The sequence below is a fragment of the Scyliorhinus torazame genome, chromosome 15 (assembly GCF_047496885.1).
Source record: "Scyliorhinus torazame isolate Kashiwa2021f chromosome 15, sScyTor2.1, whole genome shotgun sequence".
In the NCBI taxonomy this organism is placed as follows: Eukaryota; Metazoa; Chordata; class Chondrichthyes; order Carcharhiniformes; family Scyliorhinidae; genus Scyliorhinus; species Scyliorhinus torazame.
In genome coordinates, this window is record NC_092721.1 from 137092459 (window position 1) to 137119905 (window position 27447).

Below are 27447 nucleotides of genomic sequence, written 5' to 3' on the forward strand. Positions count from 1 at the left end.
TCCTGCCCCTCCAAAATATCAACTTCCATTTATATCATTTCTATATAAAAGACAATCACAGGGAAAAAATGACAACCGGCCAAAAATGAGATACTTGGATGCACTAATACAAAAGCAAAATACTGCAGATTGCTGTAAATCTGAAATTAAAAAGAAAATGCTGGAATTTCAGCTCAGGCAGCAGTGGAGAGAAACAGAGCTAGTTCTTGATTAATGACCTTTCAGAGATATTTGGAAAGATAACCAAAATCTTTGTAGACCACCCAATAAATACACACCAGGAACCTGCTAATCCCTCTTGCCACTCTCTAATCTTCCCTGCAAACCAGAATCTTCTATCTTCCCATATCCCAAGAAGTAAATCTAGACTCAATGCAGTAACACAGTGCGCAAGTTAATAGCAGTCGCCCTTCTATTTTAACACGTTATGAAGTCACTTGAATAATAATTTTCTCCAGTCACATTAAACTGTGGCTTTAAATTAAAATCACAAATGCAAAATGTTAAATACAGTTCTTACTTATCATCATGTTCATAAATGTTAAGCCCAAGAGCATCAACACCCAGCCATAACTCTGTTCCTTTTTTGTTCTTGATTTCAAAGTAATTGACACCATACATTTCAAGATCTTGAGCAATCTTGAGGTATTCCATCATTGAATCCTCCCTATTGACAAACAAAAATAAAGTAGACATTCTATGGTACATCATTTCAAAAAGCCAGATCCATCAGAGATTGTTCATAAATTTAATCAAATGCACTACAGTCCCATTCATAACTAAATGATGCAACACTTAGCATAGATTATATACACATGCAGAAGCAAAATACTGCAGAGGCTGGAAATCTGAAATAAAAACAAATCCAATACTGGAAATACTAAGATCAGGCAGCATCTGTAAAGAGAAAAAGCAGGGTTAACATTTCAGGTCAATGGTCTTTCGTTAGAATTTATGAAATATCATCGACTTTAAACATTAGTCTGACTTCAGAGTATTTCCAGTATTTTCTGTCTTTATTTTACATGTGTGCTGGATATTTAAGTTGTATGTATCGGATAGCAGGAAAGGCTTAAAGAATATATATGTTTTGTTTTGTTAAATCACTGATGCAGCATAGTAGTTAGCAGTTGCTTCACAGCTCCAAGGTCCCAGGTTCGATTCCCGGCTTGGGTCACTGTCTGTGTGGAGTCTGCACGTTCTCCCAGTGTGCGCGTGGGTTTCCTCAGGGTGCTCCGGTTTCCTCCCACAGTCCAAAGATGTGCAGGTTAGGTGGATTGGCCATTCGAAATTGCCCTTGTGTCCAACAACATTCGACTAGGTTACAGGGATAAGGGGGATAGGATGGAGACGTGGGCCGAATGGCCTCTTTCTGCACTGTAAATTCTATGATTCTATGCCCGGAGGCTCGATCGTCAAAAGACTGAACACATGCACAGATATTAATTAACAAATGTGGTATGATACGAGAACATTACTTGAGAGGAGGAAACATCTACCCTATCAAGCCCCCATCAGAATCTTGCATTTTCAATAAGATCACCTCTCATCCTTCTAAAGACCCAACTTGTTCAAGCTTTCTTAGCCTTCATCCCAATAAGTCTTCCTAATCACTTGCAGTACCTCAATACTAATTTTGTGATTCATGTACCAGGACACCCCATTCCCCCTGTACCACTGGGTCCTGCAGAGTCTCTCCATTCAAATAGTATACGGCTTTTCAATCTTTCTGTCAAAGTGGAGAAGTTCACATTTTCCTGTATTATAGTCCATCTATCAAATTTTTGCCCACTCACTTAAGTGCTCTATAATCCCTTTGTAGACATTACCTCCTCTTGAAAATGTACTTTTCTATCTTTGTGTCATCAGCAGCAAATTTAGCTACCGCACATCTGGTTACTTCATCCAAGTCATTGATGTAGATTGTAAATAGTTGAGGCCCACACTGATCCTTGTGACCAGCACTGATCCTTGTGGCATTCTACTAGTTACAGCTTGCCAACCTGAAAAATGTATTCCTACCCATCACTCCCATTTGCTAACCAATCATTTTTCCATATTAATGTTATGTGACACTATATCTTATGATGTAACCCTCAAGGTGGCACCTTATCAAATCCCCTTTGGAAAGTACACTACTACATCAACAGGTTCCCCTTCAATTGTTATTTTCTCAAAAAACTCTTAATTGATGATTAGTTAAACACTTTACAAAACTGTGTTGACTTTGCCCGATCACAGTATGATGTTAAGTATCCTGCTGTACACCAATGAGCGGAGGCTCCTAAATATAATCATGATGCCTGCAGTGGAAGAGGAAGCGGAGATAGTGGCGGCTATGGATGTGGAGAAGGCCTTCAATAGAATGAAGTGGGGGTACCTGTGGGAAGTGTTGGGGAAATTCAGCCAACACAGGCAGAAACTAGCAGGTGCAAGTTTACTGTGTATTAAACTCTGCAAAAGCCCAGACAGCATCGATACCAGCAACCATCTGCACAATAATGTAGAGGCCATCTACATACTAATGAGCGATCCCCGGGAACAATCGAAACATTTAAGGTAAACCAAGCCAAGCCAGACTCCTCGGCGCCAGCAGGAGCCAACACAAAAGAGGTTAATGGACACCTAAAGACTGCCCATCGATCAGGGAACCGCTCCAGTATTGGAGAAATCGAACCAAGCGATTGGAACGAAGTCCAATCACTTGAAACCAGGTACAGGGTCTGCCCCGAAAGGCGGGAAGCCCCTGCGGACTATAAAGTAAAGCCCCCAAGTTCAAATCGTCCTTCTTGACAGGGTCACTCAGCAACGCGAACCAACCCTTGACAGTGACCTATCCAGCTGCTGCCAAAGAACGCAAGTCTCAAGTCAACGCTCGCTACGAGATAGGCGCTCCTAGCTACCAGTCCATACCAGCTTTTGAATCCCGCAGACTCAGAAGCCGAACGAAAGGCCATTTGTTCCCCTGACCTGGTTGGCCAGTCCGAAGCTAAGTATTGGCCTGTGAGTGATAGAAATAGCTTAGAAAGTAGAGTTTATGCAGGAGTAGATTTGACTGTGTGTAAATAAATGTGCTTGGATTTGAATCTTACTAATTGGTGTACTGAGTTATTGATCATTGCTTGAACTTGAACCTCGTGGCGGTATCATAAAGATACCTGGCGACTCTAGAGCAAAGGTTATAAAACAGAGCCAATTGAACCAGCCAAAAGCTAGCAACAGTTGAGGTGGTTCGGGGAGGGGTTAGTTAGTTGGGTTAGCTTACTGTACGAAGCCCCGGTGGAGAGTGTGGCCACAAATCGGAGGTGGTCGGAAACTTTCGGCAGTACCGGGGGACGAAGCAGGGGTGCCCCCTATCCCTCCTGCTATTTGCGTTGGCAATTGAACCTTTGGCGATGGCTTTGAGGGAGTCCAGGAACTTGAGGGGGCTGGTGCAAGGGGGGGGGGGGGGGGAGAAACCACTGGGTATTACTGTATGCAGACGACCTGTTACTGTATGTGGCGGACCCAGTTTGGGGGGGGGGGGGGAATGCCGGAGGTGATGCGGATCCTCAGGGAGTTGGGAGACTTTTCGGGGTATAAGCTCAACATGGGGAAGAGTGAGGTTTTCGTGATACACCCAGGGGACCAGGGAAGGGGGATAGATGAGCTTCCACTGAAGAGGGCGGAAGGGAGTTTTCGGTACCTGGGGATCCAGGTGGCCAGGAGCTGGGGAGCCCTACACAAGCTCAACTTGACAAGGCTGGTGGAGCAGATGGAGGAGGAGTTTGAAAGGTGGGATATGCTGCCACTCTCCCTGGTAGGTAGGGTACAGTCGGTGAAGATGACGGTGCTCCCGAGGTTCCTTTTTATATTCCAGTGCCTCCGCATCCTGATCCCCAAGGCCTTTTTTAAGCGGGTCAGCAGGAGCATCATAGGGTTTGTATGGGCAAAAAAGACCCAGAGGGTGGAAAGGGTGTTTCTGGAACAGAGCAGTGACAGAGGAGGGCTAGCATTGCCTAATCTGTGTGGGTACTACTGGGCTGCCAATGTGGCGATGATACACAAAAGTGAGTAATGGAGGGGGAGGAGGCAGCGTGGAAGAGGCTGGAGATGGCGTCCTGTGTGGGCACAAGCCCGAGAGCGCTGGTGACGGCATCACTGCCACTCCCGCCGACAAGGTACACCACTAGTCCAGTGGTGGCAGCGACCCTCAAAATTTTGGGGCAGTGGAGACGCCACAGGGGGGAGGCAGAGGCTTCGGTGTGGTCCCCGATCCGAGAGAACCATCGGTTTGTCCCGGGGAGAATGGATGGGGGGGGGGGGGTTCCTGAGCTGGCACAGGGCAGGTATTAGAAGGATGGGGGACCGGTTTATAGGTGGGACATTTGCGAGCCTTGGGGCGTTGGAGGAAAAATTTGGGCTCCCCCTGGAAATGCCTTCAGGTACATGCAGGTAAGGGCGTTTGTAAGACAGGTGAGGGAATTTCCGCTGCTGCCAGCACGTAGGACCCAGGATAGGGTGCTCTCAGGGTGTGGGTTGGAGAAGGCAAGGTCTCGGCAATCTACCAGGAGATGGAGGAGGAGGAGGCCTCGGTGGAGGAGTTGTAAGGTAAATGGGAGGAGAAGCTGGGGGAGGAGATAGACGAGGGTACGTGGGCAGACGCCCTGGGTAGGGTATATTCTTCCTCCTCTTGCGCCAGGCTTAGCCCGATACAATTTAAGGTTCTGCACAGGGCGCACATGACTGGGGCAAGGCAGAGTCGGTTTTTGGGAGTGGACGACAGGTGTGTGAGGTGTTCGGGGAGCCCAGCAAATCATGCCCACATGTTCTGGGCGTGCCCAGTGCTGGATGTGTTCTGGAGGGGAGTTGAGAGGACGGTGTCTAAGGTGGTAAACACCCGGGTTAAGCCGAGTTGGGGGCTCACACTATTTGGGGTATCGGACAAGCCGGGAGTGCAGGAGGCGGAAGAGGCTGGTATTCTGGCCTTTGCATCCCTGGTAGCCCGGCGGAGGATTCTGCTACAGTGGAACGATGAGAGGCCCCCATGCGTGGAAGCCTGGATTACCGACATGGCAGGGTTCATTAAATTTGAGGGGGTAAAATTTGCCTCAAGAGGATCTGTGCAAGGGTTCTTCAGGCAGTGGCAACCGTTCCTAGACTTTCTAGCGGAGCGTTAGGAGGTGGTCAGCAGCACCAATCCAGGGGGGGCGGGGTGTACTTTGTGTTTACTACGGTGTTTATTATCGTTTAATGGGGGGGCTTGTATATTGGGGGAATACGTGACACAGCTATAAGATGTTTATTCAAGTGTTCTTTGTTTTTTATTTCTGTAAGGGGGGGGTTGTTGAAAATATGTAAAAAAATTTGAATAAAAATATATATTTTTTAAAGTATCCTGCTGTAACCGCCTTCTTAATGGATTCTATTCTATATAGTTTCCTGTTTTGTGTCCACCTTTCTTGGAAAAAAAAAAAGTTCGCTATTTTCCAATCTGCTGAGTCCCTCCCAGCATTTAAAAGAATTTGGGATGATTATAACCAATGCCTCTCTTACCTTGGCAGTCACTTATTTTAAGATCCTTGGGTGCAAGCCATCAGGTCCCAATGCCTTTTCAGCCTTTAGGTCCTAATCATTTTCCCACATCTTTCCCGCAATGATAGTTTTGAGCTCCTCCCTTTCACCCCTTTGATTTTCAAGTATCAATGGGACATTTTCCAAGTCTTCTGCAGTGAAGACATACTCCCAAGTTCAACAGCTCTGCCATTTCTTTACTTCTAACAATTCCCCAAACTCATGCATAGGATACTAGTTAAAAACTTGTGGAAACTTTTATTATTATATTTATATTACTAGCTAGCCTTCTCTTGTATTCTGTGTACTGCCACCCTTTTTAGTCATGCTTTGCTGGTTTATAGTATATTCTCTTTTCTACATATCGGACTAGAGTTTTAATTTACTTAGCTGTCCTTCTATGGGGGTCCCCTCAACTTTTTAAATGATTAAAGTGCCCAATTATATTTTTCCCCAATTAAGTAATTTAGCGTGGCCAATCCACTTATCCTGCACATCTTTGTGTTGTGGAGGTGAGACCCATGCTGAAACGTGGAGAATGTGCAAACTCCACACAGACCGTGACCTAGAGCAGAGATCGAACCCGGGTCCTCGGCGCCGTGAGGTAGCAGTGCTGACTACTGCCCCACCGTGAAGCCAACTTTTTAAATTATATGGTTTCTTCAGTTTATCCTCTTTATACTTAGGGATTTAGTTATGTCCCATCTATGGATCCTTGTACATATATCCTTGTTGCATGGTAATCCAAGCTTAATATTTCCCGCAGGATTCAATGTACATTACAAAACGGTAACATAGCCTAATTCAACCAAATATTCCATAGCATCAATGACAGCAAGAGGTATACCATGTCACATATCTCAGACGATAATCAATAACTCAAGTCATTCGGTTGACTTTTGGCTTTACAGGTCCCATTTAGACCCAACCTGAACTTTGAGATTTATTTTATAATGCAATGTCACAGCAAAAGATACACAATTTAGTTTTACCTTTAAAGCAATTTAAGCCATCCTTAAATGGACAACGAATTAGGCAGCATTCTGCCCTTTAGGACTGGAATCACAGCAAACCTGATATTATGGGTTTGTAATCTGTTCTTTTGCATCTTCAACTTCACAGTTATTCTTTAGAATTTAAATCTGCTCTATTTTCTTTTACTGCTACAAATGGGTGTAAACAAAATTTACATCCACTTATGTGGCAACGGCTGGTGGAACTTCCACCAACTTTCCCCTCTTCCCACTAATTATTTAGCAATCGATGAGTCAGAACCCAAGAGGTGACAACATACAAATTGTAATAAACTTTCTCTTCCCTTCCCCCCCTCCTTCTATGTTTTTCATGTATAGAACAATCTGCCTGGACTGTATGAAGAACAATTTTCACCGGACCACTGTACACATGACAATAAGTCTAAACCCAAACATTGAAAAGGTAAATGATCATGGCAAAGTGTTCTCATTACTTTAATATGCTTATGATCAATGGCATGTTAGAGTATTCCTAAAGCATAATAGAGGGGGAAACAAATAGCAGCCCTTATGGTTAAAGTCTTCAGAATAGGACTCAATGGATTGTTTATATTCCAGAAAATGAAAACGTATGCAAAAAGCCAAGCACAAAATGTTTAAACTCTTATCGCCTAAAAAAAAAGCCTCATTCATTCAATGTGAAGACCACATCATAACACATCAAGATGCTAAGCAAAAATACATCAATGTTACCTCAGCATTCCTCGGTGTTCTTCATGCCAAGTCTGTATCCTATCTTCCCACTGCTCTTTTGTCAACTTATGCTGTTCTAAGACACTAAGAACATATAGTGCAAAAGTAAAAAAGGTTAAGAATGTTTGAAGTATTTAACATTGCTTGCTCTAGTGCACTTAACCAACATCCAAGATATTCAAGCATTTCAAGCAAGGATGCTAAAAGTTATTGAACTGTTAATGACAGGTATAAGCATAGAGTGATCTCTGCCATTAGACTCAGTACTTTACAACACCATATATAACCTATGGAATACAAAAGAGAAATTAAAAATTGCAAGCATTATTTAACTCAAATAAACAACTTGTATATTTTACAAATCATTGTGCTTTACAGAAGCTCAAACAGTTACTCTGCAACAGCAAACATGAACACAAGCTTGATAACCAACAACAGTTACACTACAATCACGAGATCAAGAGGTTCATTGCTCAGCCGAATGTTGGGAAAAAAAAAAAAAAAAAAGAGGGGCTGGGTCCAACAAGAATGGAGATGGAATTCAGAATACATTAGCCAATTAAATCCTCTAGATTAAGAAAATTCAAGTTTGGGCAGCATGGTAGAACAGTGGTTAGCACTGTTGCTTCACCGCTCCCGGGTCCCAGGATCGATTCCCGGCTTGGGCTACTCCGCATTCTACCCGTGAATGCGTGGGTTTCTCCGGGTGCTCCGGTTTCCTCCCACAGTCCAAAGATGTGCAGGTTAGGTGGATTGGTCGTGCTAAAATTGCCCCTTAGTGCCCAAAAAAGTTAGGTGGGGTTACCGGGTTACAATGATAGGGTGGAGGTGTGGGCTTAGGTAGGGTGTTCTTTCCAAGGGCCGGTGCAGACTTGATGGGCCGAATGACCTCCTTCTGTACTGTAAATTCTATGATTCCATGATAGCAAATCCTTTGGGATTAGTTTTCAAATTAATTCTTAACTGGATTGAGAATTGGAGCACCATATAGATGAGGGAAAAACTGACAAGGTCAGACTTAACCTGCTTCAACACTAGAACACAACTGTAAATCACAATGAAATGAAAATCGCTTATTGTCACAAGTAGGCTTCAAATGAAGTTACTGTGAAAAGCCCCTAGTCGCCACATTCCGGCACCTGTTCGGGGAGGCTGGTACGGGAACCAATGTACCAATTCAAGGAGGATGTACAGTGGCAAGTGTTCTACAAAGCCAATTTGTAATTTGGGTGGTGGCAGAGGAGGAAGGAGAAATAAAAGGAAAATACTTCACGCAAAGAGAATGAAATAGGGTGACAGAAAAGAAGAAATTCATTGACTTATCTTCCATTATTTAATTAGTTTTGCAAGACTGAAACAAATGGATTAAAATTTGAATCCACAACTCAGCAACAAAATGGATTAATTTGTGGGTATAAACTGTGAGCTTAGGTCAGTGGTGCCAGTCTCAAGAGTCACAAGGTTCCAGGTCCAATTCTAGGTCTCAGGCATATAAATTCAGGCTAGCACTGCAGTGCAATACTGAGGTAGGGCTGTGCTGTTGAAGGGGAGACGTTAAATTGATCCCTCACCTCTACCTGTTCAGATGGATGCAAGAGATCAAGAGCCAGAGTATTCCAAGGTATCCTGGCCAATATTCATCCTTCATCCACCACCAACAAAGTCAATTAGGGATTGATCTAATTTGCTGTACTATACATAGCATTGATTATACTACAAAAGTAATTTGTTAGTTGTGAAGTGCTTAGGAACATTTGAGTATGAATGCATTAATTAAATATGCTATCTTAATGTGTTGCTGGTTTAAAAGAAAATTACTGCCATTTCAAAATCAGTAGAATAAATGCGAATAAAGCAGTTAACATTATTAAACATGCCATAACAGCCAAACTAAGTGGCAAAATGTACGAATTAACACTTCTTCCCAAAAATAGGTCATTAAATTCTTCCAAACTAAACTACATACCTACTGCAATAAGCCCATCACATATTGAAAGCTGTAATGGCATGATCCTTTAGATATGGCTTTAACTATGCTGCAATCCAAGTCTCAATCTCAATTATAAGAACAAATATTTGAGCACAAATGATGCAAAGCTCTCACTATTTTACCTGGCAAATTTTCAAACAACAGCTGGCAGGTTCACCACAGTAACCTATTAGGAGCAGCATTGGGGTAGTAAATGTAGCCTTTACCAGATCAATTAAAAAAACTTCAATTAACACGTCCAAGATGCTAATACATTGGGGAAGGTGCAAAGGGAGAAATAGAAGGAAGAGAAAAGAAAAAGTCGAATGATAACTATTGCACATGTATCATGCCTTAATTTTCTGTATACAAGGGCCCACCACATTTAACCTGGCAATGGCTGGGGCCTTGAGCACACAGATAAATGTGAACGATGCCAACCTTTGTTTTTGACATTGTTGCCTCCTGTCAAAAAACAAAAGGAGGGTTTTTGAAGAAGAATTTGCTAGGAAATAAAACTTCAATTTTAATTACATTCTGAACAATGTTCAAATGGAAGAGGTACATGCCCAGTTATTTTTGCTATTTCTTAGGAAAGCAATGCTGGCCCTGGGTGTGAATTCCCTGTTCTCCTTTGAAAGTCAAGTTCCAAAAGACTTGTAATGAAGTTCCAAACAAAAGACTATTAAACTCAGATGTAAAATTCCAGAGTTCCAAACTCACTGGAACGAAGGAGGTTGAGGGGCGACCTGATAGAGGTATACAAAATTATGAGGGGCATAGACAGAGTGGATAGTCAGAGGCTTTTCCCCAGGGTAGAGGGGTCAATTACTAGGGGGCATAGGTTTAAGGTGAGAGGGGCAAAGTTTAGAGTAGATGTACGAGGCAAGTTTTTTACGCAGAGGGTAGTGGGTGCCTGGAACTCACTACCGGAGGAGGTAGTGGAGGCAGGGACGATAGGGACATTTAAGGGGCATCTTGACAAATATATGAATAGGATGGGAACAGAAGGATACGGACCCAGGAAGTGTAGAAGATTGTAGTTTAGTCGGGCAGTATGGTCGGCACGGGCTTGGAGGGCCGAAGGGCCTGTTCCTGTGCTGTACATTTCTTTGTTCTTTGTTAGTAAACCTGAATATGAAGGAAAACTGGCTGTGGTTGAGTCAGAGTGCTTTTGCCTCAAAATTGGAAGGCTGTGTGTTGTAGTCCCACTCCAGAGACTTGTGCACGTAATCCAGACTGACCTGCACCTTCAGGTGTGCCATCTTTTGGACGAGATAATAGTCAAGGTCCACCTCGATCCCATGCCACTATCAACAGCAACAGTGGTTCTCCATGTCCTGGCAAATGTTTAGCAATTATTGTTTTTGTTTTTTGTTTTTTTATAAATTGCCTACAACATTTTTCTACAGCAGAAATTCTGTCAAATGGACTGTGCTGAGTGTTATATAACTGCAAGCTGTTCTTGCCTGTATTTGTAGGAGTTATGACAGAGTGGAAGGAAGTACAGGGTGGGGTAATCAGAATTCAGAAACTGAGCTCCCCAAGTGGTTGAATTTGCAGATGCTACCAGGTGATCAAGGAAATCAGAAGCTGCAGTTCAGAATATACAGAATTATGTGTGCGCGAGGTCGGAGCAGGTAAAGTTCAACATAAATAAATGTAAACAGCTATACGCATGGAAGAAAAATTGACAAAATGCTTAACAGATAGGTAAGAATGTAGCAGAGAACCCAAACAGTCTTGGGAGGAGGAGGTCAGTTTTGAAGAGGATTCAGTTGAATTTAATTGTGCTATTTCATATTTAAGATTCCCAAATGCCACAGGTTTCCTCATTAACACCAGATCACTATTTAAATAAACTCTTGGCCCGACAAGAAACTCACATTGCTAATTAAGAGATTAACTATACTCAGTCAATGACTCCATTTTCATGGTAGAACGCAAATACCAGGATGTTAAAGAGCAAACTATTCAGACTATGTCCTTTTCTATCTAACAATTCCTATATAAAGAATTAATCTTCAAAATAACATTGGGTCACAAATGTCTCCCCTACAAAACCAACAAACTACTTCCAGAATCCATCCGTATCCATCCATCCATCCTCCATATTTATTTGAAAAATGTCTGGATAGAGCTGATTATTGGCAGACCGGACAGAGTGGAAACAAGAGCGGGAGACCAGTGTAGCTCCTCTCAATTTACCAGGGTGGGTCCACTTACCGCTGGGGAAGAAGTCGATCACTGGCTAGATAACCTGATTTATGGACCTCTTTGTTGAAATCTCCATATTTAGCTTGCACAGCATATGAAGCAAGTAGGACCGCAGTTTCTGGTGGACAATAGATTTCATCATTAAGAATGCCCTCCTTCACTTGCAAGAAGAATAAACGTTGCGTTATCTCCTGGATCAGTTCCTCAGACACATCTTCTGGGAAGAACTTTGCCCTAAATTTAAATTGTAGGGGATTCTCTTTTCGCACATCCTGCTGTGTAACCTGGAACACAAATTGCAAAAGAATGAACCGGCTTCTCAGCCTCGATTGATAAATCTTTACAGGACAAAACGGGAGGATGGGGGGGGGGGGGGGGGGGGGGGGGGGGGGTAAGAGACAGATTTTGTGGAACAGTTCACAGTTAGAAACCCTCTTTGTACATTTATTCCCATCAATTATCCACATTTATTCCAATCAATTTTCCAAGATTTATGTTTTCAGCAATGAACAATAATGTGAATTATTGAAAAGAAGTGCTGAAAGAACAGCATCCATTTGCAATATTTTAAGATGCAAAGTTGTAGCATGTGCTTCATGGCTGTACAAAATGTCATGCTCCAGAGAATAAAAATTAACATAAATAGGCTAAATATATTTGGGTCCAAATATGCATCCAAGTAATCTGAGAGGGCGATTTTGGTGGGACTGGAAGATCCCACTGTCAGCCAATGCCATGATGCATCTACTGCAAGAAAACCCGTCGGGGAGGGTATTACAGGGAGTTGGTGGGGTCAGCACGAGAATACACCCATGCCGTGGGTGGCATGGTGGCGTAGTGGTTAGCACGGCTGCCTACTGCACTGAGGACCCGGGTTCGAATCCCGGCCCTGGGTCACTGTCCGTGTGGAGTTTGCGCATTCTCCCCGTGTATGTGTGGGTTTCATCCCCACAACCCAAAGATGTGCAGGTTAGGTGGATTGGCCATGCTAAATTGTCCCTTAAATTGAAAAAAAAAAAAAAAAAAAAATGGGTACTCTAAATTTATATAAAAAGAGAATGCACCCATTCCATTACAGAAAATATTCGAATACTCAACATCTGGCCTTGCAGATGAATAATGGTCACTTGAACAAGAAATCAAAAGTTACAAAGATGCTAAAGATTTGGGTGGGAGTGGCGGAAATTGAATTACTTTTATATATTTTTTAAAGTAAGATTTCTGAGATTTTTATAAAGTTAGAGCTCAATTTTTCTATATCTTGTACTTGGCTTCGAATGCAACCCAAAGAGGTCGATAAATCAGGAAGACTGCTGGCTCCACAAGTGTGTGAAATGAGTACAGACAGCCTCAATCCATTCATAGCAGGCAGGAATCTGCAGCAGAAGCTGTCCATAATTTGGCAATCTTGCCAAGAGGCCTCAGGATGGCTAGTGGGAGAATTTTTTTTTGGGGGGGGGGGAAAATAAAAGAGAGCGAAAGAGAGACGAGTATCGGAAGCAAAAAGGTACAATGTGGTAGAATAGAGTAAATTTTACTTTGACTTATATCAAAGCTGCAAACACAATCAGTTGAAATGCCCAAAATGGAGGAAGTTCCATTTGTCACATCAGACGTGGATGTGTTTTCATTACTGCAACATGCGTTACTTACCGAAGACTGTTGATTCCGCACCCCACCCCATTTCTTTTCTCTTGTTCCACCCAACCACCTCAAACATTATGCTTTACTTGGTCAACAACGTTGTTTCATATCAATCCTGACAAAGGCAGCCAGAATCTCAAAAAGCACAATCGTGTCAATACAATCCTGTGCACTAACCTAGTTTAAGTTTACTCTTGCAGTCATTTCGTATTCACATCCAAAGGTTACCAGCAAAGTCACAAGATATTTTTGGAGAAAGAGTACATTCCACTTTCCTTGAAACTGGTCTGTTCATTTGTAGTACACAATGCTCTTCAGTGTCTACAGCTGAACTGGTTTAAAAACAATTTCCACAAGATCTCCTGCATTTCCATATATAGGACACAAGGTTGGATGTGGGGATGCTCGCTGATGACTGCACAATGTTCAGCACCGTTCGTGACTCAAGTCATGTACAAATGCAGCAAGACCTGGACAATATCCAGGCTTGGGTTGACAAATGGCAAGTAATATTCACACCACACAAGTGCCAGGCAATAGAACATAGAAAAATACAGCACAGAGCAGGCCCTTCGGCCCACGATGTTGTGCCGAACCTTTGTCCTAGGTTAATCATCGATTACCAGAGAATTTACAGTGCAGGAGGCGGCCACCCGGCCCATCGAGTCTGCACCGGCTCCTGGAAAGAGCACCCTATCCAAGGTCAACACCTCCACCCTATCCCCACAACCGAGCAACCCCACCCAACACTTAAGGGCAATTTTGGACACGAAGGGCAATTTATCATGGCCAATCCACCTAACCTGTACATCTTTGGACTGTGGGAGGAAACCCACACACACACGGGGAGGACTGTGCAGACTCCGCACAGACAGTGACCCAAGCCAGAATTGAACCATCTCCAACAGGTGAATCAAAATATTGGCATTTGATTTTCAACAGCATTACCATCACTGAATCACTCACTATCAACATCCTGGGGGCTACCATCGACCAGAAACAGAACTGGACTAGCCACATAAATACTGTGGTTACCAGAGCAGGTCAGAGGCTAGGAATCCTGCAGCATGCAACTCACCTCCTGACTCCCCAAAGCTAATCCACCATCTACAGTCACAAGTCAGGTGTGTGATGAAATACTCAATTTGCCTGGATGAGTGCAGATCAAACAACACAAGAAGCTCAACATCATACAGGACAAAGGAGGGAGAGCTTGATTGCTCTATTCCACAAACATTCACTCCCTCCACCACCGACACACAATAGCAGCAGTGTGTACGGTCTAAAAGATGCACTGCAGGAGCTTACCAAGGTTCTTAGGCAGCACCTTCCAAATTCATGACCACTACCATCTAGAAGGACAAGAGCAACAGATGCATGTGAACACCAGCACCTGGAAGCTCCCCTTCCACGACGTGGAAATATATTGTCATTCCTTCATTGTCGTTGGATCAAAATCCTGGAACTCCCTCCCTAATAGTTCAGTGGGTGTACCTACACCACATCAACTGCAGCGATTCAAGAACGCAGCTCACCACCACCTCAATTAGAACATAGAAAATACAGCACAGAATAGGCCCTTCGGCCCACGATGTTGTGCCGAACCTTTGTCCTAGATTAATCATAGATTATCATTGAATTTACAGTGCAGAAGGAGGCCATTCGGCCCATTGAGTCTGCACCAGCTCTTGGAAAGAGCACCCTACCCAAACTCAACACCTTCACCCAACACCAAGGGCAATTTGGACATTAAGGGCAATTTATCATTGGCCAATTCACCTAACCCGCACATCTTTGGATTGTGGGAGGAAACCGGAGCACCCGGAGGAAACCCACGCAGACACGGGGAGGACGTGCAGACTCCACACAGTCAGTGACCCAAGCCGGAATCGAACCTGGGACCCTGGAGCTGTGAAGCAATTGTGCTATCCACAATGCTACCGTGCTGCCCTTGAGAACAAATAAATCTACACTATATCATTTAACCGTAATCCATGTACCTATCCAATAGCTGCTTGAAGGTCCCTAATGTTTCCGACTCAACTACTTCCACAGGCAGTGCATTCCATGCCCCCACTACTCTGGGTAAAGAACCTACCTCTGATATCCCTCCTATATCTTCCACCTTTCACCTTAAATTTATGTCCCCTTGTAATGGTTTGTTCCACCCGGGGAAAAAGTCTCTGACTGTCTACTCTATCTATTCCCCTGATCATCTTATAAACCTCTATCAAGTCGCCCCTCATCCTTCTCCGTTCTAATGAGAAAAGGCCTAGCACCCTCAACCTTTCCTCGTAAGACCTACTCTCCATTCCAGGCAACATCCTGGTAAATCTTCTTTGCACCTTTTCCAAAGCTTCCACATCCTTCCTAAAATGAGGCGACCAGAACTGTACACAGTACTCCAAATGTGGCCTTACCAAAGTTTTGTACAGCTGCATCATCACCTCACGGCTCTTAAGTTCAATCCCTCTGTTAATGAATGCGAGCACACCATAGGCCTTCTTCACAGCTCTATCCACTTGAGTGGCAACTTTCAAAGATGTATGAACATAGACCCCAAGATCTCTCTGCTCCTCCACATTGCCAAGAACTCTACCGTTAACCCTGTATTCCGCATTCATATTTGTCCTTCCAAAATGGACAACCTCACACTTTTCAGGGTTAAACTCCATCTGCCACTTCTCAGCCCAGCTCTGCATCCTATCTATGTCTCTTTGCAGCCGACAACAGCCCTCCTTACTATTCACAACTCCACCAATCTTCGTATCGTCTGCAAATTTACTGACCCACCCTTCAACTCCCTCATCCAAGTCATTAATGAAAATCACAAACAGCAGAGGACCCAGAACTGATCCCTGCGGTACGCCACTGGTAACTGGGATCCAGGCTGAATATTTGCCATCCACCACCACTCTCTGACTTCTATCGGTTAGCCAGTTCGTTATCCAACTGGCCAAATTTCCCACTATCCCATGCCTCCTTACTTTCTGCATAAGCCTACCATGGGGAACTTTATCAAATGCCTTACTAAAATCCATGTACACTACATCCACTGCTTTACCTTCATCCACATGCTTGGTCACCTCCTCAAAGAATTCAATAAGATTTGTAAGGCAAGACCTACCCCTCACAAATCCGTGCTGACTATCCCTAATCAAGCAGTGTCTTTCCAGATGCTCGGAAATCCTATCCTTCAGTACCCTTTCCATTACTTTGCCTACCACCGAAGTAAGACTAACTGGCCTGTAATTCCCAGGGTTATCCCTAGTCCCTTTTTTGAACAGGGGCACGACATTCGCCACTCTCCAATCCCCTGGTACCACCCCTGTTGACAGTGAGGACGAAAAGATCATTGCCAACGGCTCTGCAATTTCATCTCTTGCTTCCCATAGAATCCTTGGATATATCCCGTCAGGCCCGGGGGACTTGTCTATCCTCAAGTTTTTCAAATTGCCCAACACATCTTCCTTCCTAACAAGTATTTCCTCGAGCTTACCAATCTGTTTCACACTGTCCTCTCCAACAATATCGCCCCTCTCATTTGTAAATACAGAAGAAAAGTACTCGTTCAAGACCTCTCCTATCTCTTCAGACTCAATACACAATCTCCCGCTGCTGTCCTTGATCGGACGTACCCTCGCTCTAGTCACTCTCATATTTCTCACATATGTGTAAAAGGCCTTGGGGTTTTCCTTGATCCTACCCACCAAAGATTGTTCATGCCCTCTCTTAGCTCTCCTAATCCCTTTCTTCAGTTCCCTCCTGGCTATCTTGTATCCCTCCAATGCCCTGTCTGAACCTTGTTTCCTCAGCCTTACATAAGTCACCTTTTTCCTCTTAACAAGACATTCAACCTCTCGTCAACCATGGTTCCCTCACTCGACCATCTCTTCCCTGCCTGACAGGGACATACATATCAAGGACACGTAGCACCTGCTCCTTGAACAAGTTCCACATTTCACTTGTGTCCTTCCCTGCCAGCCTATGTTCCCAACTTATGCACTTCAATTCTTGTCTGACAACATCGTATTTACCCTTCCCCCAATTGTAAACCTTGCCCTGTTGCACGTACCTATCCCTCTCCATTACTAAAGTGAAAGTCACAGAATTGTGGTCACTATCTCCAAAATGCTCCCCCACTAACAAATCTATCACTTGCCCTGGCTCATTACCCAGTACTAAATCCAATATTGCCCCTCCTCTGGTCGGACAATCTACATACTGTGTTAGAAAAGCTTCCTGGACACACTGCACAAACACCACCCCATCCAAACCATTTGATCTAAAGAGTTTCCACTCAATATTTGGGAAGTTAAAGTCGCCCATGACTACTACCCTATGACTTCTGCACCTTTCCAAAATCTGTTTCCCAATCTGTTCCTCCACATCTCTGCTACTATTGGGGGGCCTATAGAAAACTCCTAACAAGGTGACTGCTCCTTTCCTATTTCTGACTTCAACCCATACTACCTCAGTAGGCTGATACTCCTCAAACTGCCTTTCTGCAGCTGTTATACTATCTCTAATTAATAATGCCACCCCCCCCCACCTCTTTTACCACCCTCCCTAATCTTATTGAAACATCTATAACCAGGGACCTCCAACAACCATTTCTGCCCCTCTTCTATCCAAGTTTCCGTGATGGCCACCACATCGTAGTCCCAAGTACCGATCCATGCCTTAAGTTCACCCACCTTATTCCTGATGCTTAATTAGGTATTAGGGATTGGCAACAAATGTTGACCTAGCCAGCAAAGCTACATCCTGTAAAATGCATTTTTAAAAATACTTTTTTTACTAGAGCAGAATTCACCTCCTCCCCCACTAATCAACTTCACATTTGAACACAGATTTAAAATAATGATTCAACAAAATTCTGCTGAGTCAAAATGCATGACAAAGGTGAAACAGTAAATTGTAGAGAAGCCAGAATAATGACCAACTTGCACTAATTCAATGAAACATTTCTGTACCAAAAGGTTCTAAATATTGATTGAGATTGTGATGTTATGAATCCTGATAGTTCATTTTTCTTAAAACTCCATGCCAGATACTTCATGAAGTAAAAAAGGTTCACAGGAGGAAAGTAAAAAAGGAAAATACCTTTTTGTTTAGCTTTAGCCATGTGGTGTATCCTTTACTGTCTATATACTGCAGGCCGAAGAACCACACTTCTCTCAGGCCTACAGTCTTTACAACCTGAAATAAAAATATCCATCATTAGCCTTCAACATTACATAGAGAGTCACAAGTTTTTCATATATCTGAAAATTATCTTAACTTCTATTTTGAGCATAATCTCAGGATATTCTGGTAGCAGAAGCAAAATTATTTTGGGATGAAGCGAAGATCATTCATTCTTATGGAAAAACATGGCAGTAGGACCAAAGTATGCAAAGCAAGTTTTAACAAACGTTTGAGAAAGCAACTGGAGTAAGCAACGAATTCCGCAAACCAGTTACACCGTGCACATTAGATCATGGCTGATCTACGTCTCAACGCCATATAACTTTAGCCAACAATCATCAACAGTACCCAGGTTTCGGGGGGTGGGGGGGAGAAATATGGAGGTGTGTGTTTTGGATACAAAAGTACCTCCACCTGTCCTTAATGGACCCCACATTTCTCTTCAGTGTAGTCCTTTTAAGACATGCATAAAACATTTTACTGTTAGTATTGACATGCCTGGCAAGATTGTGTCATATTCCTTGTACACCCATGACTGTATCCCAGTTATGCTGGATTTCCATTTTTCTTACATTTATGCAAGCTTCATTTAGTTCTGGGGGAAAAAGTCAACCACCAACACTTTTCATTTAATGTTTTAATGAGTTGTGTGTGTGCTCGTATTATCGATGGTCAGTGTATCTTTTCAGAGTGGCCCCCATCTCCTATTGAGCACCGTAGCAAAGAATTAGCCGTTCATAACTAATGCGTTCCTACGTTTACTGTAGCACAAAAGAGGCAACTAACAAGTTCCTCATTATGAATTGACTGGAATGCTAAGATTTCCTTGCTATAACTATTACACATTAATGAAATTCATTTACTTCTAGAAGTTGGTTTTAAAAGTACCTGGTTACAAAATCAGTTCCCAATAGTTTGCATTAATGGCAAAAGGATAGTGCAGAGATCAATACAACGCATCTGTTATTAGCTTTGACAACATCTCCATCATTAATTCTGGCTGTTAGCACAGACGTGTCAATAAAACCTGCCATTACATGTTCACAATATATTCAAACAATTTCAAGGCATTAATCAAATTTGAGTGAATATCTCAAATAGAATGTCCTAAAATCTCTCAAACATCCAATATAAATTTCACTATTCATGCATTGGACCAAGTAAAAATTTTAAACTTAGCTGCATTAGCAATCAAGATTTTGTACATCTAATGTTACGCTGCCTCATAAGAATGCATGCTAGACAAAAATCAGAGCTTCCAAAACATATTAATGGACAATTCCCAAATCAATAGCTCACAGTTCTGCTTCTGGAGCATGAAAATTAGGAATTTTGAACATCAGAACTTGACTTTTGGTGGGTTGGGGGGGGGGGGGGGGGTGGGGCAGGGGTATAAATACAACAGCCTGAAGATACAAACCCAAGTAGAAGCATAAAAAAGATCAACCTTATTTTGACTTTCATAATTAGAAGCATAGCAGTGTACACTTCCACCCCCAAGCGTGAAAAAATGCCCCCCCCCCCCCCTCCCAGGAATGGCAAAACTGGCCATGGTTCCCATTCCCTCTTGGGAAAAAAAAAAAAAAAAAAAACTTATTAATTGAATCATCTCCCAAAAAGTATCTTACAATTCCATATGTCCTTGGCTGTTTACTTTGCATGCCATCTTCCTCAGTGGTGTGTAGAAAGGAGAACCTGCAACACTAACTACTCTTATAACCACTGCTGTTACACATGGAAGAACTTATTGTAACTGCCGCCACTGCAACATTATCTGCCTCTTCAGAAATCTTTAATACATTCATATTTGGCTTCAGAAATGCCAAAGCTCCAGCCTTCTCTTTAAATTGCCTGTCTCAGGCTAGTTTTTCCATCATCCAATCTTGTGCTGCGCTGTCTCCATATATTGAATTGAACATCCTTGCCCATATTTGCAATTCTCTGGTCACACATGCTACACCTGTAACAACCGCCTCTGCCTTTACGAGAAAACCTGTGACCTTCCCGTCCCTCGTGCATCACCCTTCACTGCATTCTCACCATGCAGGTGCTAAACCTTTAGATGTCCTAGCTCTACTCAAGCACCCTCGCTAATCCCCACCACCCTTTCTAACTCTCGCCATTCAGCTTCAGATAGGACCACAAAATGACTGGCCACGCCCCTCAAAAATGTAGATAGTTATTGATTCCAACAGAAGCTTTAGGAATTAATTCAAACACTCAGCCACAATGCAAAATTGGAACGATTTAAATTTTAAAAATAATTAACAAAAATATTAGCTTACCTGATCAAAGAGCTGCTTGCCAGTTGTATTTGGCTGGATGGCAAACTCCAGCTCTGCATCCATTGTAGTGACACGTACATTGATCTGTCAATGGGCAGAAAATTAAACCTATTAACTAATTTATCTATAAGAAAGCTGTTAAATACATTTTGTAATTATAAAGAGATTAAGAGATTATAAAGAAATAAGAAAATACAAACAAATCTTGAAGTCATCAGCATTTTAACCCTCTCCCACTTTGAATAACCAGAAACAGCCATTTCTATGCAACTCCCTTTAAAGTGCTATCATTATTACACGCCAAAGAAAATATTTTTGAAGTCTAACCAAAGCATCAGGGGATTACATTCACCCATGAAAATAATTAGAAGCGCATGATGTGCCAATTATAGGTTAGGTTTGGACAAAAACAAGCTCACACTTTCTGGCTATAAAAATTAAAATCAGCATGTTACCAATTTGAATCCATATGAAGTGCTCCTCTCTTTAGATATTAATACAATTAGTCTGCAGTTTGTTTTTTATTGCAATATTTAAGAATCCTATTTCTCCAAGTGTGCTTTCATTGCATAACATTTCTTTACCCTGCATATTATGCAGGGTATTAGCAGAACATATTGCATCCCAGTGAAAATCAAGGTAGTTCTGAAGGTATTATACACGAATATCATGTTCAATTAATTGGATACTACTCGCTCCTGGCTATCCTTATTATACATCTCAGAACAAAAAGAAACTAGCTCGGGCAACACAGATTTTCTCATCCATTCAAGCATATACTCATTGAAAACAATACAACCAACCAGTAAACACAAGGATCATGTCCTAGATATGGTACCACACCCCACCCTCCCATCTCATTTTCAATTTAAACAAGATGGAGATGTCGACATTGGACTGGGGTGAGCACAGTAAGAAGTCTTACAACACCAGGTTAAAGTCCAACAGGTTTGTTTTGAATCACTAGCTTTCAGAGCACTGCTCCTTCCTCAAGTGAATCGTTCACCTGAGGAAGGAGCAGTGCTCCAAAAGCTAGTGATTCAAAACAAACCTGTTGGACTTTAAGCTGGTGTTGTAAGACTTCTTACAATTTAAAGATGATTTATACAGCTCATCTAACTTTACCCAGCAAGTAGCCGGGTAATTTGAACTAGAACTATTCAATTCAATTCCCTGTCTGCACAAAATGTGACGGGTTTTAATGGAGAGGAGGCTGAAAGTGCTCCACTGTTATGAATTTGCCGGGAAATGCCAGTAAAATTAACTTAAACAAAACATGGCTGCCCAATAACAGAAATCTGCCCTGTACTCAAATGGCTTGATGAGGCGAGTCTCTCCCATTAACAAAATTAGAAGACAGTTTACAATCAGATGTGGATAGATTACAAGTAGAAACAGCTTATCTAGGCGATTGAGATGATCAACGTGGTATAATGTCGAAGTTGATGGGGCAGACAGCCAAAGGCCGAGTCAAAGTGGAACAATGGTATAATTGGCTGAATCCAAATGAGTTAGCACCTAGCAGGCAGAAGCACCCAAGCCAGTTACCTTTAAGGCTTAGAGCCAAGGCATGCAGAAAACCTTCATAAAAGGCAGCTTAAATATATTTGCTGGACCAGGACAGGACATCTCCTAGAATTGATCAGCATCCCCTATAAGCTGGTTTTACCTTGTAGATGATTTTATTTAATTTGAATGTAGTTTGGGGAAAATCGGCGTTCAGGGATCGTAGATATATTTTGGAACAAGTGGTATGTTCTACATAACTGTTTAGTAATTTATATACCTTAATGGTCTTATAGTCCTATTCATGTATTTGTCTTTACTTCAATGGTCTTTAATAATTGTTACACTACGACTGGACTGTTTATTATCATTGGGGTTTCACTTTCCTCAGAAGTTTGCACTTTTTCCCCCAGTGTGTCGGTTTCCTCCGGGTGCTCCGGTTTCCTCCCACAGTCCAAAGATGTGCAGGTTAGGTGGATTGGCCATGCTAAATTGCCCTGGGGCTGGTTTAGCACACTGGGCTAAATAGCTAGCTATTAAAACAGACCAAGGCAGACCAGCAGCACGGTTCAATTCCCGTACCAGCCTCCCCCAACAGGCGCCGGAATGTGGCGACTAGGGGCTTTTCACAGTAAGCCTACTTGTGACAATAAGCGATTTTCATTTTATTTTCCTTCAGTGTCCAACAATTAGGTGGGGTCATGGGTTTGCAGGGGAGTGGGCCGAGGTAGGGTGTTTTGAGGGTCGGTGTAGACGCAATGGGCCAAATGGCTCCCTTCTGCACTGTAGGAATTCTATGAAAACAAAACTATACACCCCCACAAGAATACCCTCACAGATAACATCAGTGTGCTTCATGACATCCACACTGAGCCTTGCCACCTGCAGGTGTGAGTAGTAGTAGTCACAATTCACATTCCCAATCACAATGCAGTAACATGTTGGAAAGGCATGTGAATGGCTAACACCACAAGAGTTAGGTTTACTGGGATTACCCGGTGGGCAAGTAGTCTGCCAAATGTCTCTGGGAAAGATAGAGTAGCCAGCATATTCCAGCAATTAACCATGCCTCAAGGAACAAAAAAAAATTTGCTCCTATGCCTAATTACTTTGTACGAAGTCTTACAAGACCAGGTTAAAGTCCAACAGGTTTGTTTCGATGTCACTAGCTTTCGGAGCACTGCTCCTTCCTCAGGTGAACCTGAGGAAGGAGCAGCGCTCCGAAAGCTAGTGACATCGAAACAAACCTGTTGGACTTTAACCTGGTCTTGTAAGACTTCGTACTGTGCTCACCCCAGTCCAACGCCGGCATCTCCACATCATAATTACTTTGTAATTATATTAGCGGACCATGCCTCTCTTTTATAAGCGCAAGAGTACTCTACCATGTACTACAATTATTATTCTGATGCTACGGTCACCAAAATCTTCAGCAAAGTTAAATTGCCTTCACTGAGGAACAGCAATCTTCAACCTTTCACGTATTTACTCCTGATTTATTCCTGAAGATCAGGAGATCAGCATGATAAAGTATTTTCAGTTCCAATGACATCCCGTTCAGTTTTTTAAAAAACTCTAGGACTAATTTCACAAGTGTATTGGAACCTGGGTTAGTCATTTCAGAATTAAAATCAAATTTAACTCTTGAATCCATATTTAGTAATACTTCAAAGACTTTTGCAACTGATAAGTCATAGTCTGACTAACTTTTACCTTTTTGATCACATTTATATAGAAGAGTTTCATAAACAATGTGACAGCAAGGCAAACTACATTATCAATCCCATTGCTGAAATGCTTAGGACCATTTGGCTTTCGTCTTTTGAGTCACTAGTTAGGGAACTCATATGCCCATCAATGGAAGCTGAACACAAAGGTGGCAAAACAGACGTGTAACTACTGAAGACTTGTCCATTTGTTCCACACATGATAAAAGGATGAAAGTAGTAAACTGTACAATAACACTTTTTAGTTTCAGAACAATTCTCCCTGATCAACCTACTCAACTGGATAGGGTCCACGCCCAATATGCAAAACAGAGTCCATTCTGTACAAAAGGCTCAAAGCTGTAGGAATAGTTTTTTTTTTTTATATAATTGTTGTGAGGAAACAAGTATTTATTACGTCACAGAGGAGGCAGGACAAGCTGGGGAGAATTGGGGGGGGGGGGGGGGGGAAGAGAGGAATTATTGGACTGGATGGTTCAGAGCAGTGTCTGGTCCCGGTTTCCAAGTTACATTAATTCACAAAATTAGTCACATCTGCAGATGTCACAGTAGATGGGACAATTAAAATCAGATACATTAGGAAATACATACAAGTGAAATTTAACACATTACACATTTCTACACCCAGGTAAAAATTGTCATGGATACTCCATGCTGACATAACCAATAGCAAAACCAAAAGAGACCTAGGTGTTCACCTGATGTCCAGCAATGCATTGCAGGCAATCCACAAGCGAACAGGATATTAAATTACAGGAATCAAAAAAAATGTAGAACATGGGCCAGAGGAGAAAATCAAAGACTCACTGTCTGCTCATCAGGAAACAAGATATTCCAACACTAGAGACAATGCAAACGAGAGCAACAGAGCCGATTCCCACTACCAGGGTCCCAGTGATGAGGAAAACTGTATCATGAATGCTAAATGTGATTGAACTGTACAGCATTATAACCACAGCCGACCTACTTACCTTGACAGCCAAGGGCATCAACAGAACTTCCTTAGTATCATGCAAAATTCAAGGTTATTTTGAGAATCCATTCAGCATCATTGCAAAGTGAAATATTCTGAAATAATTAATCTAGAATAAAGTTGTTTAGTTATTTGGATTTAGAGCAGACAACTACTGCTGCAGAGATTACTTGCCTCCCAATGGAGTGTAGAATTCTCGATAGAGACTTTGGAATATAACTATTGATGTTTATGGATTCTCAAAAGACAACCCTCATAACTGGGGGTATACGAAATGTTCTTCTTGAATGGGGAAATTTCAACCTTTGGATCTCAGACAGCAAGATGATTAATAAAATGTAGTCTTACAAAACTGATCCACTCCCAGTTGCCCTGGTGCATTGGACTGTTGAGTGTAAGTGGACCTTAGCTAATGTCAGAGACCCTACATGGAGATGTCACCTATGTCCATCTTTTTAGTCCCCTAATCTCCCAAGGTTGACTTGCAGATGCAACTCCCAACCTTGTGCAGCTAAGTTCCATTGATTTGCTTTAGACAATAACTTGGATATTTACAGAAGTGTTTAAAAATCCATACAGCCAAGAAAAAAAGGTATGATCTCTGGAGTCAGTGGATTTTAGCCAGAACAGTGCAGTGTTATAACCATCCAAAGTGCTCCTAACCGCTGTCCAGTAAATGAGTGTTGCGGTCAGTTCAGATGAAAGTTAGAAGTCAGGATACAAGTGGCAACGAGTACAGAGACATTATTCAGTGCACAAAACAATTGATAATTACCGAAGTGGAGAGGCTCTCTGCAGTAAAAACAGAAAGAGCTTGGAAATGCAAGTTGGGATTCTGCAGCACAGGCGATGAGAGTTTAATTATAGTGAGACAGGTTTATAATGGTAGTATCCATTGAAAATCTGGACATAGGAATTTATAAATGAAAACCATCAACAGCATGTGACAAGATCTAAGTTTTGAGAACAGATTGTTACAATTGCAAGGTGTTTGAATATGTTTGTCTATTTTACATCCCTCTAGACTTAGTTAGTTGGCTATGAGCCATGAGTATCTGTTAATTCACCCCAAAAAACTCTGGAACACAAGTACACAGGAATTCTCAACAACTGCTCTATGGATTTGTGTAAAATCTCACTAACAGCAAACATGCAAAATGTAATGTCTGTGGTTGAGCTCACAGTAAAACAAAACTGGGACTGAAGAACAGCTTGCTTTTATTCAACTCCCTCTTCACTCAACATCCAGTTCCTCTAAACTGCCGTCCTTACAACAGTCTAAAGACGGTTGAGGACGGTTGAGCAAATGTTGGACACTCCGTTGAGCTTGCAAGCACAGACTGGTGTCTATACCTTGCCATTTGCGAACAGTGGAAGGGACATGCTGTTTGATAAGAGCTGCCAGCTGTGGACAGACAGCACCTTGTATCTTACTGGCACCAAAATTCATATACCACATTACTCATTGTTTTTTTTTTAAACCATGGCCAATCCACTTAACCTGCACATCTTTGGACATAGTAACAATGTGAAACTGCCAGCTTCACCTGTTGCTAAAATCTTTCAGACACTTCTTCGGGGCCAAAAGTGACAACCTTAGGCCCATTCATGAGTTTGTGCAATATACAGAATAAAATCATCTGATCAGTGTAGCCATTATCATGTAGGATGTATTTGGTGCACCCTATTTCAGCATCAAGCTTGCACAATGAGCAAATGTCTTGGGCCTTAAGGTTGCAATTTTATAGCACATGGAACTGTAAGAATCCCAACCAGTAATGAAAGTAAGTTTACTGTAGACGGTTGTCGAAAACTCTCTTCTTCCTCCTCCTCCTCTCCCTCTTCCCCCCCCCCCCCCCCCCCCCCCCACCGAAGGCAAGTTTACCGTAGGCGGTGGTCAAAAACTCTTTCTCTTTCTCCTCTCTCCTCTTCCCTCCCCCCCCAAACATTCTCAACTAGTTATGTCAAGGAAGGGGAATCCATTCGACTGCTCCATTTCGAAAGGCGAATTTGAGCACAGTATACAGCCCATTAAGACATGCACGAAAGTCACATACAGCTGCAGATTTAAATATGGAAAATGTATAATACCACATGTCAGAAATATACAAAGGGTAGGAGTTTAGATGTAATTCCAATCGAAGGCACCTTTCTCATTGAACCTAAAGATGTTTGAGAGAGCTGGGCCAGGAGGGGATTCCATGGCAACATCCAACTATTTGGGCATACATGGTATTGTTAAAGCTGAACCAAGTTCATAAGCTCAATGAATACGGATTCACACAATAGTAGTGGGTCTAGGTTGCCATGACAGTGCTGCAGTGTAAGTGTCTATGGCTTCCTTAAGTGGAACGCTGATGAATAGGCCCAAATTGTCAAATCAGCATATTCAGAACTTTGGATTCCACTCATCTATTAAAAGGATACATTTATGGTTAACAAGTCAACCAGTTTAAATGGGTAGCAGAAGAAACTGTGCAAGAAAAATAAGCGGCAAATTGGAGAATAAAATCTGTATTAAATATTTAGAACAAAGAACACCAGGGATTTAATGAAAACTCAGGTTCAAGCCCAAGCTCAAAAATATTTCATTAGGAATTCTAGGTAGACATATGGGTCATTACTTTAGTGTTTAGATAATTTACTAGTTCAACAG

At 42.3% G+C, this 27447-nt stretch overlaps 1 protein-coding gene across 3 annotated transcripts in view; it reads right to left on the reverse strand.

Moving 5' to 3' along the window:
- LOC140391845 (radixin) overlaps window positions 1-27447 on the reverse strand; it is a 111662-nt gene that overhangs the window by 47054 nt on the left and 37161 nt on the right. For all 3 annotated transcript variants that reach the window (XM_072476800.1, XM_072476801.1, XM_072476802.1), the window contains exons 3-7: window positions 20586-20669; window positions 18217-18312; window positions 11476-11750; window positions 7281-7364; window positions 521-667 (exon numbers count right to left, since the gene is read on the reverse strand). In XM_072476800.1, coding sequence (XP_072332901.1) covers window positions 521-667; window positions 7281-7364; window positions 11476-11750; window positions 18217-18312; window positions 20586-20669 — 686 coding nt within the window. The remainder of the gene's footprint in view (window positions 1-520; window positions 668-7280; window positions 7365-11475; window positions 11751-18216; window positions 18313-20585; window positions 20670-27447) is intronic.